General features: G+C 39.4%; 1 protein-coding gene across 2 annotated transcripts in view; it reads left to right on the top strand.

Moving 5' to 3' along the window:
- The window catches only part of mib1 (MIB E3 ubiquitin protein ligase 1), a 148,937-nt gene that overhangs the window by 51,830 nt on the left and 76,279 nt on the right, over positions 1-20,828 (top strand). For both annotated transcript variants that reach the window (XM_073039296.1, XM_073039287.1), the window contains exons 9-12: positions 2,884-3,017; positions 8,015-8,122; positions 16,253-16,450; positions 17,340-17,491. In XM_073039296.1, the coding sequence (XP_072895397.1) occupies positions 2,884-3,017; positions 8,015-8,122; positions 16,253-16,450; positions 17,340-17,491 (592 nt within the window). The remainder of the gene's footprint in view (positions 1-2,883; positions 3,018-8,014; positions 8,123-16,252; positions 16,451-17,339; positions 17,492-20,828) is intronic.

Below are 20,828 nucleotides of genomic sequence, written 5' to 3'. Positions count from 1 at the left end.
GCTCTGGAGGCCAAGTCTTTATGTATATTTAAGAGAGAGGTTGATAGATTCTTGATTGGTCCAGGCATGAAGGAAAATGGGGAAAAGGCAGGGGATTGGGGCTGAGAAGAAAATTGGATTGGCCATGTTGAAATGGTGGAGCAAACTCAATGGGTCAAATGGCCTAAATCTGCTCCTATGTTTTATGGTCTTAATTAAGGCCAGTCAAATTGATGTGTTTGGGAAGAGAATGAGTTGTGTCCAGATTTTTTTTGAGGAGCTGGTGAGGAGGGTCTGTAGATGCAGCATATCATCTACGTTTATTAAGATTGAATAAATGTTTCATATCAGTGAAATTTTGGACAGATGGAGTATTGCTTTTTGGCTGAGACAAGACGCAATCTAAAACTCATCTAATTACATTAGATGTTTTAAACATGTTAGAGTGGGAGGCAATAAAGAGCAAGGGGTGGCATTACTAGTCAGGAAAAATGTCATGGTAATGCTGAGACAGGACAGAATGGAGAGCTTGTCTACTGAGGCTGTATGAGTGGAACTGAAGAATAAGAAAGAGGTGAGCATGTAATGGGATTATATTATAGATCACACAATAGTCAGTGGGATTTAGAAGATCGTATTTGTAGAGAGATTACAGACTGTTGCAATAAACACAAGGTTGAGATCGAAAGTGATTTTAACTTTCCACATATTGACTGGAACTCCTATACTGTGAAAGGACCAGATGCGATATTTCATCAATTGTGTTCAGGGAAGTTTCCTTAATCAATATACTGAAGTCCCAATTAGAGAGAATGTGTGGTACTGGATCCCCTATTAGGGAATGAGTCAGGGCAGGTGACAGAAGAGTGTGTAAGGGATCATTTTGGATCTAGTGATCCTAATTCAGTGTGTTTCAAGATGATTGTGGGGAAGGGTAGGATCTGGCATGTGTAGATTGGGACAAGTTGTTTCCTCGCAAAGGCAGGCTTGGAAAGTGGAAGGCTTTCAAAAGTGAAATTTTAAGAGTAAAGAGTTTTGTATGTCTCTGTCAATAAAAAGCAAGGCTAACAGATTTGGGAACCTTGGTTTTTGAGAGATATTTTGGCCTTGGTTTAGAAGGAGGAGGTGTATAGCAGGAATACGCAGAAAGGAACAAATGACGAACTTGAATACATGAAATGCAAGAAAACACATTCAAAGACAATCAGGATGGCAGGTTTTGTTGGTGTGCAATGTGCATTTCTGTGAAAAAGTTCAGTTCTTCTCTCATCTGTCCCCAGAACATTGTCCCAGAAGTGTTGTAGAACGTCCATGTGCTCTTTTGCAAACTTGACATTTGCAGCAATGTTTTTTTACAGAGCAGTTGTTTCCTCTGTGGTGTCTTTCCGTGAACACCATTCTTGTTCAATGTTTTTCTTATGGTGGACATGAACAGAGATTTTGCAAAGTTCTAGATATTTCTGCAGATCCTTTGCTGTTACCTTTGGGTTCTTTCTCAGCTCTTTCGGCATTGCACGTTATGCTTAGCGTGATCTTTACAGGATGCCCACTACTAGGGAGAGTAGCTACAGTACTGAGTTTCCTCCATTTGTAGACAATTTCACTTACTGATAAAATGCTTTTGTAGCCGTTTCTAGATTCATGCATTTCTACAATTCTTCTTCTAAGATCTTCTGAAAGTTGTTTTGCTCCTGGGTGGTGCTCTATTAGTAACCTGACTTTGTATGACTTTTTATAGGGTAGGACACTTCTACAACCCACACCTCCAATCTCATCTCATTGATTGGAACACCTGATTCCAAATAATAGAAGGCATTATCCCAGAGGTTCACATACTTTCCCCAATGTGTAACACCCTGGGAAATGTTCCACTGCTAGTGTAATGGTTTCTCTGTAGCAGCAGTGTTTGGGTTATGACTAGAGATAACGGGGGCTTTGAAATGTGCACGGTCCAAAGAGGGGAGTGTTTTATTTCTTGTGTGGTTGAGAGCGAGGGATTTGTGGTCTTTTGTTCGGTGGAAGATGGAGAGAGACGATGCTGGAACGTAGAGGTCCAGGACTGTGGGACATAGTGGACTTGGAATGGGGCCAGGTGTCAACGACACCCGGGGGGGGGGGGGGGGAAATCGATGTAGAACTAACGGATGGGAAACTGTGAGCTCCAATGTGGCGGTTTCATTAAAATGGGCCCTTTTCTTTTTGTTAACTTTACTTACCCTCTATCAAATTAAGAATTATAAAGTTCAATTGTTAAATTGCATATGGTGTACTGTTTGTTATTTTGTGGTACTGATTTGTAACAGGGGAACTCATCACATAGCATCCACACAAACAAGAGGTTTTGCACCTCAGAGTTCACATGTTTGGCAGGGCCAGAGACAGTCTTCCCTAGACTAATGCCGCTGGCCGAACCTGAGGGTTACACATGTAATATTGGATCTTTCCCCCCCAATAAATAAATAAATAAACAAGTATAATTTTTTTGTTATTTAATTGGGCTCTCTTTAGCTAGTTAAAACTTGACTTGTGTGAAGATCTGATCACATTTTTGGTCATACTTATGCAGAAGTAGAGAAAATTCTACAGGGTTCACAAATTTTCGAGCACCACTGTTCACTATGATTTTAGCTTTTAATTCCCAAGCTTCAGTGAGATGACTTTACTCATTTGTTCCTTCCTCCATTTGACTCTGACAACATGATAACTGCTTTTATCAGTTTTGGTCTTTCAGTTGCAAACAATTATTTATTTTGTTATAGCTTGCCCTCACCTGAGCTGCTGCTTTTAACTCTTGAGCTACATCAAGAGGAGGTTAATGAGTTAAGTTAACGAGTGTTTATTTTTATTAGGTTGAAGGCTAAATGCTGTTACTTTTTTTTTATTCCTGATTTTTTGTTTCATCAGAGCGTTTATCCCAATTATTAAAAAAACTATTTGAAACACAAGAGTCTGGGGACATCAATGAAGAACTTGTTAAAGCTGCAGCCAATGGTGATGTTGCAAAAGTGGAAGAAATAATGGCAAGGCCAGATGTTGATGTGAGTGTTTTCAATACCATTTCTGCCAGCAGACTCATGTATTTTTGTGGAAATTGAGAAGTGTCAAAGCCACATCTAAGATAAATCATTTCTTTAACACAAGTCAAAATGTCCAATGGATTTCTGTTGGGATTTAAAACTGATATCTGTTAATTTTTGCTTTCAAGTTTCTATGGAAAAGATGTTCCTGTATACAGGACCACAATGTGGTGGTACTTATTAGTACTCAGAGGATATCCTATTGCTTTTGATACTGTAGTAATTTTTCTAAAAAGAGCAGTGTTTCACAGGTTGCTTTATTTAGGAGAGTGATATAATGTATTGTTTTTTCCCGAAGTAATTTACTCCTTGTGAAACCAAATATATTGTTTGGTGTCCTTTTATTCAGGCATCATCAGCTATCTGTGTTTTGACTGATTTTTTTTTGTACATGTACAAATCAAATGTATTATTGCATATAAACCAATTTTTAATATTATTCGCTTCAACAAAATAAACTTGTGAGATTTTAAGTGTTGAATTGAAACTAGCTAAAAATTTGTAATGAATCGAAGTCATTACAGTCCAGTTATGTTTCCTACATCTTTGACAGATATGACAGTAGATCCTGAGCCCCTGCTCTGGAATTCCTTTTAGCTTTGACAGGTCACCATCATCCTGCATCTTAATTGTTTTATAATGTATGATAATCAGAGGCACTTAAACCGTTCATGTAGAAATAGAAAAATTGTTTTAAATAGAAGAATTAAGTGAAATGCCTTGACTTGATAGAAATGAATTTAAAGCATAAGGTAAGTGAAAAGAAGGAATGTGACATGCCTTTTTAATCAAGATGTAACCTCATGATCACGTAAATGGAAAGTCAAACGACTTCTGTTTCATTGCTGGATCAATGTAGCAGAATATTGGTTACCTTAAGACATTGGAGTAGAATTAGATTATTTGGCCCATTGTGTCTGCTCTGCCATTTCATCATGGCTGATTCATTTTCCCTCTCAACCTTGTTCTCTTGCTTTGTTCCTGTAACCTTTCACACCCTGACTAATTAAGAACTTATCAACCTCTACCTTATATACACCCAATGACCTGCCCTCCACAGCCACCTATGGCAACAAATTCCGCAGATTCACCACCACCTGACAAAAACAATTCCTCTTCATCACCATTTTAAATGGTTGTTCCTTTATTCTGAGGCTGTGCCCACTGGTCCTAGACTCCCCCACTATAGGAAGCATCCTCTCCACATCACCTCCATCCAAGCCTTTTAGTATTCAACAGGTTTCAATGAGACTCTTCCACCCCCTCCCCATTCTTCTAAATTTCAGCAAGTATAGGGCTCGAGCCAATAACCCTTTCATTTCTGAAATTATTCTCATGAACCTCCTCTGAACCCTCTCCAGTGTCGACATATCCTTCTTTAGATAAGGTGCTCAAAGCTGCTGTCAATACTCCGTGAGGTCTTATCAATACCTTATAAAGCTTTAGCATTAATGCTTGCTTTTATATTCTAGTCCTCTTGAAATGAATACCAACATTGCATTTGCTTTCCTCACCACTAACTCAATCTTCAAGTTAACCTTTTGGGAATTCTGTACAAGGACTCCAAAATCCCTTTGCACCTCAGATTTTTGAATTTTCTCCATGTTTATAAAATAGACTATGCTTTTATTCCTTCTACCAAAGTGTATGACCATACACTTCCCAACACTACTTCATTTGCCACTTCTTTGCCCATTCTCTAAATCTGTCCAAGTCCTTATTGTGTGCAGTTTTGGTCTCCAAATTTGAGGAAAATGCTATTGAAGGAGTGCAGCGTAGGTTCACGAGGTTAATTCCCGGGATGGTGGGACTGTCATATGTTGAAACATTGGAGTGACTGGGCTTGTACACACTGGAATTTAGAAGGATGAGAGGGGATCTGATTGAAACATGTAAGATTATTAAGGGATTGGACACGCTAGAGGCAGGAAACATGTTCCCGATGTTGGGGGAGTCCAGAACCAGAGGTCACAGTTTAAGAATAAGGGGTAGGCCATTTAGAACAGAGTTGAGGAAAAACTTTTTCACCCAGAGAGTTGTGGATCTGTGGAATGCTCTGCTTCAGAAGGCAGTGGAGGCCAATTCTCTGGATGCTTTCAAGAAAGAGTTAGATAGAGCTCTTAAAGATAGCGGAGGCAAAGGATATGGGGAGAAGGCAGGAATGGGGTATTGATTGTGGATGATCAGCCATGATTGCATTGAATGGCAGTGCTGGCTTGAAGGGCTGAATGGCCTACTCCTGCACCTGTTGTCTATTGTCCTTCTGCAAACTCCCTGCATCCTCAAAACACCTGCCCCTTCACTTGTTTTTGTATCGTCCGCAAACTTGGCCACAAAGCCATCAATTCTCTTATCCAAATCATTGACGTACAACGTAAAAAGAAGCAGCTCCTACACCGAACCACGTGGAACACCACTAGTCACTGACAGCCACCAGCAAAGGCTCTCATTATTTGTACTCTTTACCTCCTGCCGATCAGTCAATCTTTTATCCATGCTAGTATCTTTCCTGTATTGCCGTGGGGTCTTACCTTGCTAAGCAGCCTCCTGTATGGTACCTTGTCAAATGCCTTCTGAAAATTCAATTACACGATATTTACTGACTGTTCTTTGTTTAACCTGCCTGTTATTTCCTTAAAGAATTCCAACAGATTTGTCAAGCAATATTTTGCCTTAAGGGAACAATGCTGACTTTGGTATATTTTACACCAGTACTTGACTTCCAGTTTGAACAAACAGATGTGGAAGATGACCTGCAGGAGAAACATCACTGGCAGTACAATTGTCAGATTGCAAAAATCCCACAATTCCTTGAAATTAATTCCATTTTCTACTTTTCCACTGATCTGATTAGTCAGATATCTTTCTGTAGGTTACAGCTTCTGTACTACATGTCCAATTTTGTGTTCTCTACTAACTTTGTAATGTTCCCTGTATTTTGATTTAAATCATTTATTTGCATCCACAGAAAAGCAAGGTATTTAACAGTGTAGAATATCTTTTGAAAGCAGCTTTTGGGTCACTAAATTTAATCTTGCATATAAGCCACTGAGTCTAGTTATTGAGCCACTTAAGTTTTGGTGTAACTTAACACTTTCACTCGTATTCCAGATCAGTTTACTGATCAGTTTGCCATCTTGAAAAATGCTTTAATCCCCGTGGATTATATAAATACATCATCTTCATTGAAACTCTTGGTTCTTCTGCAGGAAGTTTACACATTAATTAGAATGAGAACTAGAATTTTATTTTTTACATTCATCTCAACATGAGGGAGTAAAAATCTTTGTTGCGTCTCCATCGCTATGTACAAGCAATAAGGAAGGAAAATGTGGGAGGACATTGCCTAAACACGCAACACATAATACATTTGGTACATAATTGTTTTATATACATGTATGTACAGTCAGATATGCAATCAGATTAATGTGTATTAATAAATCTGATGGCCTGGTGAAAGAAGCTGTCCCTTGGCCTGTTGGTTCTGGCCTTTATGCTGTGGTACTGTTTGCCAGACAGAAGCAGCTGAAATAGTTTGTGATTGGGGTGGCTGGAGCCCCCACTGATCCTCCAGTCCTTTTTATGCACCTACTGCTGAAAATGTCCTGAATAGAGGAAAGTTCATGTCCACAGATGTGTTGGGCTGTCTGTACCATTTTTCTGCAGTGCTCTGCAATTGAGGGTAGTACAGTTGCTGTACCAGGTGGTGACACAGCCTGTCAGGATGCTCTCTATGGTGGCCGGTAGAAAGTCCTGAGTATTTGGAGACTCATGTCAAACTTATCAGTTCTCTGAGATGAAAGAGGCAATGTTGTGCTTTTTTTCACCACAGCCTGTATGTACAGTCCAGGTGAGATCCTTGGTGATGTGTATACCAAGGAACTTGAAACTACTCACCTTCTTCACTACAGTCCCATCGATGTCAATAGGGGCCAGCCTGTCTCCGTTCCTCCTGTAATCCACGATCAACTCCTCTGTTTTTTCGACATTGTTTACTTGGCACCTCTGTTCAGGCGTTGATTTCTTTGTAGGCTGTCTCATTGTTGGAAATAAGGCCGATCAATGTCATGTCATCTGCAAATTTGATCAGCAGATTGGAGCTGTGTGTGGCAACGCAGTTGTGGGTGTATAGGGAGGAGAGGCAGGGGTTCCTTTGTTGAGGGGCAGAGGTGAGGGTGCCCATCCTTGCCACCTGCCAGCGATCCAACAGGAAGTCCAGGATCCAGCTGCACAAGTTGGGGTGCAGGCCAAGGTCTCTGAGCTTCTTGTCGAGCCTGGGGAGAATTATGTTGTTGAATGCTGAAATATAGTCCAGGAACAGCATTCTAACATAAGCATCCCTCTTCTCTAGGTGAGTGAGGACAGTGTGTAGTGTTGAGGCTATTGTCGGGGCTCCATTGTAGATAGTAGCAATGCTACAGATGTAGTCCTTGACCAGTTTCTCAAAGCATTTGCTTATGATTGAGGTGAGTGCGACAGGACACCAATCATACAGTAATGTTATCTTTAATTTCTTTGGTACAGGGACAAGCATGGATGTTTTGAAGCAAAAGGGTACTGGGAGAGGGAAAGATTAAAAATGTCTGAATGTTCCAGCCAGTTGTGCCATACACAATTTGAGTACTTGCACTGGGATGCTGTCTAGCCCTGCTGCCTTGTGGCTGTTGTTTCCTTGATGTTAACTTAATTAATCTAGACTAACAATTTGTAATTGAGTATGATTCTTGTACTGAATCTTAACTATGTATTGTTTGAATACATAATTATCAAAAAATGAATTTTCAAAAAGATTTCTCAATTCTACTTTCTCAATGGTTAGTTCAAATGTCAGTTCTAGAACTTCATATTTCTTGATGAAATATATGTTTGAATTTTTTGCAACTTAGAAGTGTTAATTTAGAATTTGGACAGAACAGTGTTTATGGTCTTAAATTATTTATTCTGTTTCAATCTTGCAGGTGAATGGTCAGTGTGCAGGACACACTGCAATGCAGGCTGCAAGCCAGAATGGACATGTGGATGTCCTGAAGCTGCTTCTCAAACACAGTGTTGACTTAGAAGTTGAGGTAAGTTTATTTTTTGTGGATTATAGAAATTGTTCTCAAATATAACATTGTTCATATTATATTCTAGCATGTACCATGAAGTTAGTTCCCAAACTTAACTGCTGTGCAACACATGGGCACTGGTGCTGAAGGAGAAATTATTGCCTCCTTGGGCACAAGTAGAAACGAGCAGTGAATGTGGGTATAATTGTCAGAGGTTTACAGATCTATGAAAATGTTTCTATTGATTTTAGAACATAGCAAAAAGTGGTAGTGTGTTTAGAGGCATGAATTGATGGGAATACACTAATCCATTTGTTCTGCTTTGAACAACTAGGAAGCTGCTGTTCCATTTTTTTTGTTTTTTGTATTTTAAGATTAAATTTGTCTTGTTCATTAGATCACTATCATTTACAAAGTCAAAGGGTCAGTTATTTGGCGTGAAAACTATAGTGGTAGAATTTATTATTCAAGTGATATATTGGGCCAGATTTGCTGGAATTGTTTTGTTGACCACAGTTGCTGTCCACTTGCTTGGATGTAGCTCTTCCAGATACGGAGAACCGATTTTGCTGACCTCTTCACCAAAGAAGTGGGTGCTCCTTAAAGTAGAGCTGGTAGCACAGTAAAACAGCTGATAAACCTGTCATCTAACACCTCCAGGTTCAATTTGTTTCCAGCTTCATTTGATAGCCTCTAGATCTCAAAGATGTGTAGGTCAGTAGGTTATTACTGCTCATGTGTAGGTGAGTTGGAGACTTTGGGTACATTGATAGCAATATGGGGATACTTTTCCAAAAACAAATAATAGCTTGTGATCAAGTTGTTGTCAATCAGTATATTTATTATTGATTTGGTGAGCTGATAACTTTTTCCGTGCTTTATCACTCGGTGACAATGACTTAAGAGGTGACTAAAAGTGTAACAGGCATATCACCAATCCTGTCTCCCAAATGCACAATGGCCTTTAACAGCTTGTTAAAGGATGCTGCATGTCTTGGAGACGATTAAACACTGGTCAAATGACTCTGTGGTAAAGAAGAGTCCGATGGCCTTCATCAACCATGGGATTAAGTTCAAGAGCCGAGAGGTAATGTTACAGCTATATCGGACCCTAGTCAGACCCCACTTGGAGTACTGTGCTCAGTTCTGGTCGCCTCACTACAGGGAGGATGTGGAAACTATAGAAAGGGTGCAGAGGAGATTTACAAGGATGTTGCCTGGATTGGGGAGCATGCCTTAAGAGAATAGGTTGAGTGAACTTGGCCCTTTCTCCTTGGAGCGACGGAGGATGAGAGGTGCCTGATAGAGGTGTACAAAATGATGAGAGGCATTGATCTTGTGGATAGTCAGAGGCTTTTTCCCAGGGCTGAAATGTTAACATGAGAGGGAACAGTTGTAAGGTGCTTGGAAGTGGGGACAGAGAAGATGTCAGGGGTCAGTGTTTGACGCAGAGAGTGGTGAGTTTGTGGAATGGGCTGCTGGTGACGGTGTGGAGGCGGATGCAACAGGGTCTTTTAAGAAACTTCTGGATAGGTACATGGTGCTTAGAAAAATAGAGGGCTATGGGTAACCCGAGGTAATTTCTAAGTAAGTACATGTTCGGCCCAGCATTGTGGCCCAAAGGGCCTGTATTGTGCTGTGGGTTTTCTATGTTTCTATGTAAATATTTTAATTATTAAGTAAATTGTTCAATTTATAAATAATTTCTCTATAAGATTAAGATCAGTGAAGATGTAGTCAGGTAAAACAAGTTGCATTACTGGCACTTTCAGTAAGATCTGCAGCCTGTTCAAATCAATGACTGGTTGTCCCTGCATAAAAGTAACACTCGGAAATGTCGATATCCATTGGTCAGGTGCCGGAGGATTGGAGGATAGCTCATGTAGTTTGTTGTTTAAAAAAGGCTCAAAAAGTAAGCCGGGAAATTATAGGCCAGTAAGTTTGACGTCGGTAGTAGGTAAATTATTGGAAGGAATACTAAGAGATAGGATCTACAAGTATTTGGATAGACAGCGACTTATCAGAAAAAGTCAGCATGGCTTTGTGCGTGGTAGGTCATGTTTAACCAATCTATTAAGAGTTTTTCGAGGAAGTTACCAGGAAAGTGGATGAAGGGAAGGCAGTGGATGTTGTTTACATGGAACTCAGTAAGGCCTTTGACAAGGTCCCGCATGGGTAAATTGGAATAGACATTGGCTCAATGAAAGAAGCCAAAGAGTAGTAGTGGAGGCTTGTGACTAGTGGTGTGCCATAGGGATCAGTGCTGAGTACATTGTTATTTGTTATCTATATCAATGATCTGGATGATAATGTGGCAAATTGGATCAGCAAATTTGCTGATGATACAAAGATTGGAGGTGTAGTGGACAGTGAGAAAGGTTTTCAAAGCTTGTGGAGGGATTTGGACCAGTTGGAGGAATGGGCTGAAAAAATGGCAGATGGAGTTTAATGCGGACAAGTGTGAGGTATTGCACTTCGGAAGATCAAACCAAGGTAGAACATACAAAGTAAATGGTAGGACACTGAGGAGTGGAGTAGAACAGAGGGATTTGGAAGTGCAGATACATAATTCCCTAAAAGTGGTGTCACAGGTGGATAGGGTTGTAAAGAGAGCTTTTGGTACATTGGCCTTTATAAATCAAAGTATTGAGTATAAGAGTTGGAATGTAATGGTGAGGTTGTATAAGACATTGGTGAGACCGAATTTGGAGTATTGTGTGCAGTTTTGGTCACCTAATTACAGGAAGGATATTAATAAGGTTGAAAGAGTGCAGAGAAGGTTTACAAGGATGTTGCTGGGACTTGAGAAACTGAGTTACAGAGAAAGGTTGAATAGGTTAGGACTTTATTCCCTGGAGCATAGGAGAATGAGGGGTGATTTGATAGAGGTGTATAAAATTATGATGGGTATAGATAGAATGAATGCAAGCAGGCTTTTTCCACTGAGGCTGTGGGAGAAAAAAAAACCAGACATGGGTTGAGGGTGAAGGGGGGAAAAGTTTAAAGGGAAAATTAGGGGGGGGCTTCTTCACACAGAGTGGTGGGAGTGTGGAATGAGTTGCCAGATGAAGTGGTGAATGCGGGCTCACTTTTGACATTTAAGAAGAACTTGGACAGGTATATGGATGAGAGGGGTTTGGAGGGATGTGGGCCAGGTGCAGGTCAGTGGGACTAGACAGAAAAATGGTTCGGCACAGCCAAGAAGGGCCAAAAGGCCTGTTTCTGTGCTGTAATGTTCTATGGTTAACATGCAGGTTGAGTTGATGGTAAGAAAGGCAAATGCAATGTTTTCATGCATTTCAAGAGGACTAGAATATAAAAGCGAGGATGTAATGCTGATGCTTTATGAGGCATTGGTTAACTTGCACTTGGAGTATTGTGAACCGTTTTGGGTACTTTTGTCTAAGAAAGGATGTGCTGGCATTGGAGAGGGTCCAGGGGAGATTCATGAGAATGATCCCAGGCATAAAAGAGTTAACAATGAGGCATGTTTGATAGCTCAGGTCCTGTACTTGTTGGAGTTGAGAATAATGAGGTGAGATTTAATTGAAACCGATCAAATATTGAAAGGCTGAGATAGAGTGGATGTGGAGAGGATGTTTTCTTTAGTAGGGGAGTCTGTTTGCCAAGTCATTGGGTATATTTAAAGTAAAGTTGACAGGTTTTGGATTAGTCAAGGTGTCAAAAATTGTGGGGACAAGTCAGGTGAATGAGGTTGAGAGGGAAAATAAATCAGCCATGGTGGAGTGATGGTGCAGACCTGATCAGCCAAATAGCCTAATTCTGCACCTATGTCTTATGGTTTTGAGGTGTTAAGATGGTAAGAAGAATAGATTGAATGGTAAGCTAGTGCCTTTCTTCCAGGGCTGCAATGCCTAATATAAGGGGGCATAATTTTAAGGTGATTGGAAGGAAGTATAGGGTGGATGTCAGAAGTAAAGTGGTAACTTACACACAGAGTGATAACTTCAAGGACTGTACTGCCTGGTTTGGTGGTAGAAGCATATACATTAGGATCATTTAAAAGACTCTTAGATTGGCACATGGATGAAAGTAAAATGGAGGGTTATGTGGAAGAGAAGGGTTAGATTTCTTATAGTAGGTTAAATGGATAGTACTGTGCTGTAATGTCGTATGTTCTATAGATCTCTGTATATTGAGAACTGAGTAATAAGGGAACAATGCAGAAAATAGGCATGAAGTTTGAAGAACCCAGATTTAAGTAATGGGGTGAAAGGGCCAGATAGTTCCTTCCTGCTCCAATTTCTCAGAAAAGATCGGTGAGTATCAATAAGTTGGGAAACAGTGCAGGTCTGCAACTCCAATCTTGTAATTGTGCCAAGGTTTGTGGCAACCTGTGAATAAATGTATAAAATTTTTAAGAATCATGAGTTGTTTGACAGATCATGGATGTACTTAAATGCAAATAAGTCTGGATCAGTTTGGACTGGCAAAATGTTGATGATTTTTTAAATGGTGAACTGAGAGAAAGTGTGATGATTGGGTGAAGTTACTGTTATGTGATAGTTAATTACTTTTTTTTTTAAAAAGTGATGGGGTATCAGCCTTTTTATCTGGAGACCTGAAAGATTAACAGGAGCTTTTCCGATAAAGTGATAATTGGATCACAGCAAGAATTGTTCACCATTCTGGCATCTCAGCTGGAAGAAATCCATCTGAGATTTACCAGAATTTTGCCAGCTTCCGTTAGGATGAGAGAATACATAAATTACGTTTGTGTTCCTTTGAATCTGAGGTGATAGTATACACTTTTGGAAAAACTAAATTATGTTTGGATAAAAGCTTTCTTGTGTTCCTGAGGCTGTACAGAACAAGGACATTTAAGCTTAAAAACAATGTCTGGAGAGAAGTTAGGACAATTTTTTATGCAAGGAATATTTACAAAGCACTTGTTTTAAATGCTATGTCAGTTTATTGCAAAATTCAAATTAATTTTATTTGATTGCTAATGCAGCATCAAGAAAATATGTAAAATCTCAGCAAGATCCTTCAGTGAGAGCTATATGTGTGGTACCCCACCAGTGGCAAGAGGTACTGCTGAAGTACAGCAAAGATGACATTTGTGCATGAAATGCACTGACCTTGGATAGCGCTATTTGACCAAAGATGATAGTTATAGAACCCCAACAAGAGATAATCTACAGATGCAGGAAATCCAAACAACACACACAAAATGCTAGAGGATCTCAGCAGGCCAGGCAGCATCTATGGGGGTAAAAAGTATAATTAACATTTTGGGCCAAGGCTCTTTGGCAGGACTCAGATGGCTAGAGCCAGTGGACAAGTGGCTTGCTTAAGGAAATCATATATGACATTCCTGTTGGTCTGAGTACTAGAGGCAGAGACAATGGTGAACAGGCATTAAGGACACAGAGGTTTGGAAGAGTAGTAATGGAGATTGTAGTTTTAACATATCCAATGTACGTGACCACACGGTACAGTGCTGTTTCTGACTTGAGTCAAAAGTACAATAACTACTGTATACAGTCAGTAACCATTTTAATTGGCACTTTTGAAGTAATTATGCAGAAATCCTATAGACATTTTATCCTCATGAAAAGCACATGATCGGAGGCCATTTGGCCCATTAAGTGTGTGCTTCATACAATACCCATAAAAAGTATTCACACCCCCTTGGAAGTTTCAATATTTTATTGTTTTACAACATTGAATCACAGTGGATTTACTTCAGCTTTTTTGACACTGATCAACAGAAAAAGACTTTGGTGTCAATGGGAAAACATATCTCTACAAATATAAAACACAAAATAATTAATTGCATAAGTATTCACTCCCTTTGATATGACATACCAGATCATCACTGGTGCAGCCAATTGGTTTTAGAAGTCACATAATTAATTAAATGGTGATCTATTTTTTGAGATCTGTGTGCAGTCAATGTGTTTCAATTGAATGTAGTAAAAATACACCTGTCTCTGAAAGGTCCAATTGCTGGTGAGTCAGTATCCTGGCAAAAACTAGATCTTGAAGACAAAAGAACATCCAAGCAACTCCACAAAAAGGTTATTGAAAAAACACATCCAGAGATGAATACAAGAAAATTTCCAAGTCACTGAATATCACTTGGAGTACAATCATCAAGAAATGAAAATAATATGGTACAGCTGTAACTCTGCCTGGAGCAGTCTGTCCTCAAAAACTGAGTGACCATGCAAGGAAGGGGAGGCCACCAAGAGACCTATGACAACTCTGGAGGAGTTACAAGCTTTAGTGGCTGAGATGGGCATAGAACAACTGTTGCCTGGATGCTTCACCATTTCCAGCTTTATGGGAGAGTGGCAAAATGAAAGCTGTTGTTGGGGGGATAAAAACCTCACATGGAATCTTGGCTAGAGTTTGCCAGAAGGCCTCTGAATTCAGCTGGAAGAAGTTTCTATGGTCTGATGAAACCAAAATTGAGCTTTTTGGTCATCAGACCAAATGCAATGTTTGGCATAAGCCAAACACAGCATATCATCAAAAATCCACCATACCTACCGCGAAGCATGGAGGTGGCTGCATCATGCTGTGGGGATACTTCACTGCAGCAGGCCCTGGAAAGCACGTGAAGGAGAGGGTAAAATGAATGCTGCAAAATATGGGGAAATTGTGAAGGAAAACCTAATGCTGTCTGCAAGAGAACTGTGACTTGGAAGAAGATTTGTTTTCCAGCAAGACAATGGCCCCAAGCATAAAGCCAAAGCTACACAGGAATAGCTGAAAAACAACAAAGTTAATGCCCTGGAGTGGCCAAATCAGAGTCTAGACCTCAATCCAATTGAGAATTTGTGGCTGGACTTGAAAAGGGTTGTTCACTCTCTATCCCCATGCAATCTGACCAAGGTTGAGCAGTTTTGTAAAGAAGAATGGGGGGAAATTGCAGTGTCCAGATGTGCAATGCTGATAGAAACCTATCCACACAGATTCAAGGCTGTAATTGCTGCCAAAGGGGCATCTACTAAATACCGACTTGAAGGAGGTGAGTAATTATGCAATCAATTATTTTGTGTTTAAAAATTGTAATGAATTTCTACTAATTTGTAGAAATTTGTTTTCTCTTTGACACGAGTCTTTCCCTGTTCATCAGTGTCAAAAAAGCCAAATTAAATGCACTGTGATTCAATTTTGTATAACAGTAATATATGTAAACTTCCAAATGGAGTGAATGCTTTTTATAGGCACTGGTTTTGAATCTGAACCCCAAAGCTTTGTATTTTAACCTGTCTGCTCATGAAGACAATGACACATGTTTATGCCTTATTTTCAGTGGTATGTATCTATTCTTACCAGATTTAATCCCTAATCATAAAATTTATGAAGCAAAATCTTTTTTCATTTTATTGGTCCAAACTGGTCAGTATACTTCTTGCCACCAATGTTTCACTTAATGTTTTTCTCTAAATTATTCTGTGTAAGCCATGTTTCTTCCGTAGTTAGCTAAATTTAATCAACATTTTTTCCCTTTGTATCATTTGTTTATTTCCCCCTTTCCAATCAATAAAGCTAACAAGAAAATTGGTCCTTTTTTCTGTGTTCATATTGCTGCTTTATATTGATTCAGAAGTTTTTTGAAGGTATCACACAAACTCCTCCGTTTACTGCTTGCCAAATTCCATCCACATTTTGCCTCATGGAAATGGTAATATGTGTCACTAATTACCCAATTATTTCGAACTTTGAGCTTGCATATGTTCTTTTAATTTAAGCTATTAGATAGTCTTTAAGAGGATGCACTATACTTCCGTATGCTTTATTTCATTGGCTCAATCCATAAGTAAATTAAAAAATGTATACAGGGTAATAAACTTGTTGTTTAATTAATTTTCCTTTCTTTTGAAAGAAGGCATTGATAGAATAAACTAAGTTGGGTGTATTGCAGAGATCCAGATCTTATTATAGTTTTACCTATAAACTCCATTAAGAACATCTATCCAGAACAATCATGAATTTTTTTTTTTTGCTTTAGTCGCAAATGACTAAGTGTCACCTTTTGGAAATGTTGGAGGAACACTCAACAAAAGGACAGAATGTATAACGATTGAAGTATCAATTGCAGTGTTTTAGAGGTTCTTTTGGCAGTACAGTAAAGAGCTTCTTTGTATTGTTTATTGTGTTTTTTAATTCAAGGATAAAGATGGAGACAGAGCTGTTCATCATGCATCATTTGGTGATGAAGGGGCTGTTATTGATGTTTTACATAGAGGAGGAGCAGATCTCAATGCTCGGAACAAGCGGAGACAGACTCCATTGCACATTGCTGTAAATAAAGGTCATTTGCAAGTTGTTAAAACTTTGCTAGATCTTGGATGTCACCCAAGCCTTCAGGTAAGAAATTCATTCTATTGTCTAAGTGTTCAAATAGATGTTTAAAAATTTACAATGTACCATTTTATTTCACCTCTTGGTATTTATGGTGGAGCTATTACAATTAGTCAATAATACTAAAACTAATGTTGATCTTTAAAAAAAGTAAAAGTTTTAGTAGATTTTAAAACATTCATTATCATTATTTATAACTGCTGATCAAAAATAGTATTGACTGGTTATGGCCAGAAATGTTATCCACAGAGAAATTAAAAGTGAAATTCTTTATAAGCATTTGTTTAATCCTCATATGGGACTTCAATTTATTCTGTCATTTTATATAGAAGCAAGTTGTAGGTATATTAAGTTCGATTTTACACTTTGTCTACCCTTGCATTAGTTTTAACTTCATTTTTCACTTAAGCAGTCTCTGAATATAAATGAAAATTGCATGGCTGCATTGGAAGTTTATTTTACATTTTTAAATTATAGTAAATGCTTTCATGATACCACTGGAAAAAATTCTATAATTCTCTAATTTGACAATTTATTGAGAATTAGGTGATCGTGAAACATTTAGTTTATATTTGGGGAATTTTGTGAACAAATTGCTTTTGAATATATTGACTTCTGAGACATTATTCAGCAAAATGCAGTTAAAAGTAAAGAGATGTCACTTAATAAATTTTCGATAGTTCTATGTTCTCAAGCATTATAAACTACATTGAAAAGTATGTATTTTTATTATTTTTATGAGGAAAAACATTCTATATTTTTAACACATTTAAGTATACTTTGAAGATAATATCTTTACAGAGATGTACTTGTACGGTTTCTATGATCTTGTTTCTGCTTTGCCTCCAAAGCACCTGTAAATATTGAATACAAAGCTCTCTTAATATTTCTACAGGACTCTGAAGGTGACACACCTCTTCATGATGCAATAAGCAAAAAAAGGGACGATATGCTTTCGGTGCTGCTTGAATCAGGAGCAGATGTAACGATCACTAACAACAACGGTTTCAATGCTCTTCATCATGCTGCTCTGCGAGGGAATCCTAGGTATGGTTCATATCAAATATTATTAATTTAAGTTCCTGGAAAATGCTATATAATTTGTTACTTGATATAATTTTCCAGTGTTCTTTGTCACTTATTATGTTGGGAGTGTGTTTTATTGGAATTCTTTGAAGTCACTCCCATGTTATGAAAAGCTTTTATAACAGCCATATTTATCTGCTCTGCTTGTAAATTTTTTTAAGCAAATAATGTACCATGATTAATTTGTCACATAGTTTGATGTGTGGTATCACCCAGTTTGTTAATGATGACAAAATCTGGTGGGAATTAGAATGTGCATGTACTAAATTTACAGTATCTGTGTAGAACTTGTTTCTGAAGCTCCACTTCAGCTAAAAAAGCTGGTGGGTTGTGATTACCACTTTTAATTAATTAAATTTGTAACCCCCATTTTTTTTTTTCTCTCTTATCTGCTCTTTTCTCGTACTTGGGCAGCTCATTGCCTATTTTAAATGACTTTGTAAACTCGTTCAAAGTCTTGCCACCATTACTGATTCATGATTGTATTAGAAACAAATGTTAAATGACGTGCCTTAATTTTTTTTTCTCCACCTACTTTTGTAGGTGTATAAGATCATTTGAGACATTAAAGTATAATGCACTTGTGAATGAGAGAACAATAGAATTATTCTGTATTGATTTTTGTTGCGCTATTTAGAACTAGTAGGATATGGGAAGAAACAGCTGTGGCAAAACAAAACCTGAAGGTTGTGAACAATAATATAGGCATAAAACTAGAAACAAAACTTGTGTATCAACTCAATGTACTGTCATCCAGTTACATCAGTTGTAAATTGTGGTGGATTGTAAACCATTAGTAAAAGATGGCTCTGTATCTCCTTTCTGTCAAAGTGGAATTCATTGGATGAATATAGAAGGTCAATTTGAAAGCTTTCAACCATTTTCAACTGGAATTATGAAATGAATTCTAACTCGTTTGTATCATCTCTGAAACCACTGTTCAAACAATTTGTATTTGGCCTACACAGTATAAAAAATTGACTGGATGTGCAGGATTTTAAAACATTTATTTAGAGATGCTGTGCAGAATATGCCCTAATGACCTTTTGAGCTGCACTGCCCAGCAACCCTTGAAAGCTGTGATTTAACCCTAACCTAATCACGGGACAATTTACAATAACCATTTAGCCGGGTATGTCTTTGGAAGGTGGGAGAAAACCAGAGGACCTGCAGAAAAACCATGCATTCTATGGGGAGGATATACAGAGACTCGTTACAGAGGATGCCTGGATTGAACTCTGAACTCTGCCCCGAGCTAACTGCTATGCTACTGTGGCATCCGCTGCCTGTCTACCCTGGGAAGCCATCAAGGTGTCCTGAAGTACTGAAGACTTGCAGTCCAGAATCTGGCTGGAAACTGTTCCAGTACACTGCAGTACTGCTATTTAACAGACAATGTGGAAAATTGCCTAGGCAAGTTCTATTCAGAAATAGGATAACAAATCCAATTTGTCCAATTAGTACTCTTCTCATTCTCATCTTAGACAGTGATTTTTGAATTAGATTTGCTGGCTTCCACTGTAGGTCCATTGGTTTTGAGGGGACAATAGATAGGATTGACTTGTAGATTTTGCTGCAGAAAATGCTTTGTAGGTCAGGTGGGTGGATGATTTGGGAGGCAGTGTATCACTTTTGCCCTCTATGCTGATCTTCTGTATGGTCTTCATGCATAGAACTTAAAAACATAGGAAATCTACAGCACAATAGAGGCCCTTCAGCCCACAAAGCTGTGCCAAACATGTCCTTACCTTAGAAATTACCTAGAATTACCCATAGCCCTCTATTTTTCTAAGCTCCATGTACCTATCCAGGAGTCTTTTAAAAGACCCTATTGTATCCGCCTCCACCACTGTCGTCGGTAGCCCATTCCATGCGCTCACTGCTCTCTGGATAAAAAAAAAACTTGCCCCTGATATCTCCTCTGTACCTGCTTCCAAGCACCTTAAAACTGTGCCCTCTCATGCTAGCCCTGGGAAAAAGCCTCTGACTATCCATATGATCTATCCACATCATCTTATACACCTCTGTCAGGTCACCTCTCATCCTCCTTCACTCCAAGGAGAAAAGGCCGAGTTCACTCAACCTATTCTCATAAGGCATGCTCCTCAATCCAGGCAACATCCTTGTAACACGTACAACAAGCTGGAGGAACTCAGCAGGTCAGGCAGCTTCCGTGGAAACAAGCAGTCAACGTTTCGGGCCAAACCCTTTGTCAGGACTGAAGAGGGAGGGGGCAGAGACCCTATAAAGAAGGTGGGAGGAAGGGTGCCAGGTTAAAAACCAATCAGAGGAAAGATCAAGGGGTGGGGAAGGGGAAGCAGGGAAGAGATGGGCAGGAAAGGTGAAGGAATATGAGGTGAAAGCACTGTGTAGTAGAAGAAGGCAGAATCATGAGAGAGGTGATAGGCAGCTGAAGGAGGAGGCAGAGTGGAACTGGGATGGGTGAAGGGAGAGGGAGGGAATTACCAGAAGTTGGAGAATTTAATGTTCACGCCAAGGGGCTGGAGACTACCCAGACAGTATATGAGGTGTTGCTCCTCCAACCTGAGTTTGGCCTCATCATGGCAGTAGAGGAGGCCATGTATGGACATATCCGAATGGGAATGTGAAGCCATTCGTGAGATCGTGAAGTGAGATCCTGTCTGTTGTGGCGGAAGGAGCGGAGGTGCTCGACAAAGCGGTCCCCCAATCTGCATCGGGTCTCGCCGATGTAGAGGAGGCTGCACCAGGAGCACTGTATGCAATCGATGACCCCAACAGACTCATAAGTGAAATGTTGTCTTCACTTCCGGTTCCCTGGTCCCGACCACTTCATTTTCACTATGGATGTCCAATCCTTATACACTTCGATTCCCCATCAAGAAGGCCTCAAAGCCCTCCGCTACTTTCTTGACAATAGACCTCACCAGTTCCCCAACACCACCACACTTCTCCCGTTGGCAGAACTGGTACTCACACTCAATAACTTCTCTTTTGGCTCTTCCCACTTTCCTCAGACCAAGGGTGTAGCTATGGGCACTCACATGGGCCCCAGTTATGGCTGCCTCTTCATTGGTTATGTGGAACAATCTATGCTCCAAGTCTATACTGGTACTGCTCCCCAACTTTTCCTTAGCTACACTGACGACTACATTGGTGTTGCTTCCTGCACCCATGCTGAGGTCGTCAATTTCATCAACTTTGCCTCTAACTTCCACCCAGCCCTCAAATTCATTTGGTCCATCTCGGATACTTCTCTCCCTTTTTTGATCTCTCAGTCTCATCTCTGGAGACAGACTGCCCACTGACATCTTCTATA

The sequence above is a fragment of the Hemitrygon akajei genome, chromosome 1, assembly GCF_048418815.1.
Source record: "Hemitrygon akajei chromosome 1, sHemAka1.3, whole genome shotgun sequence".
Lineage (NCBI taxonomy): Eukaryota > Metazoa > Chordata > Chondrichthyes > Myliobatiformes > Dasyatidae > Hemitrygon > Hemitrygon akajei.
The sequence above is the reverse complement of the archived record's forward strand: the minus strand, read 5'-3'. Positions and strand labels throughout refer to the sequence as shown.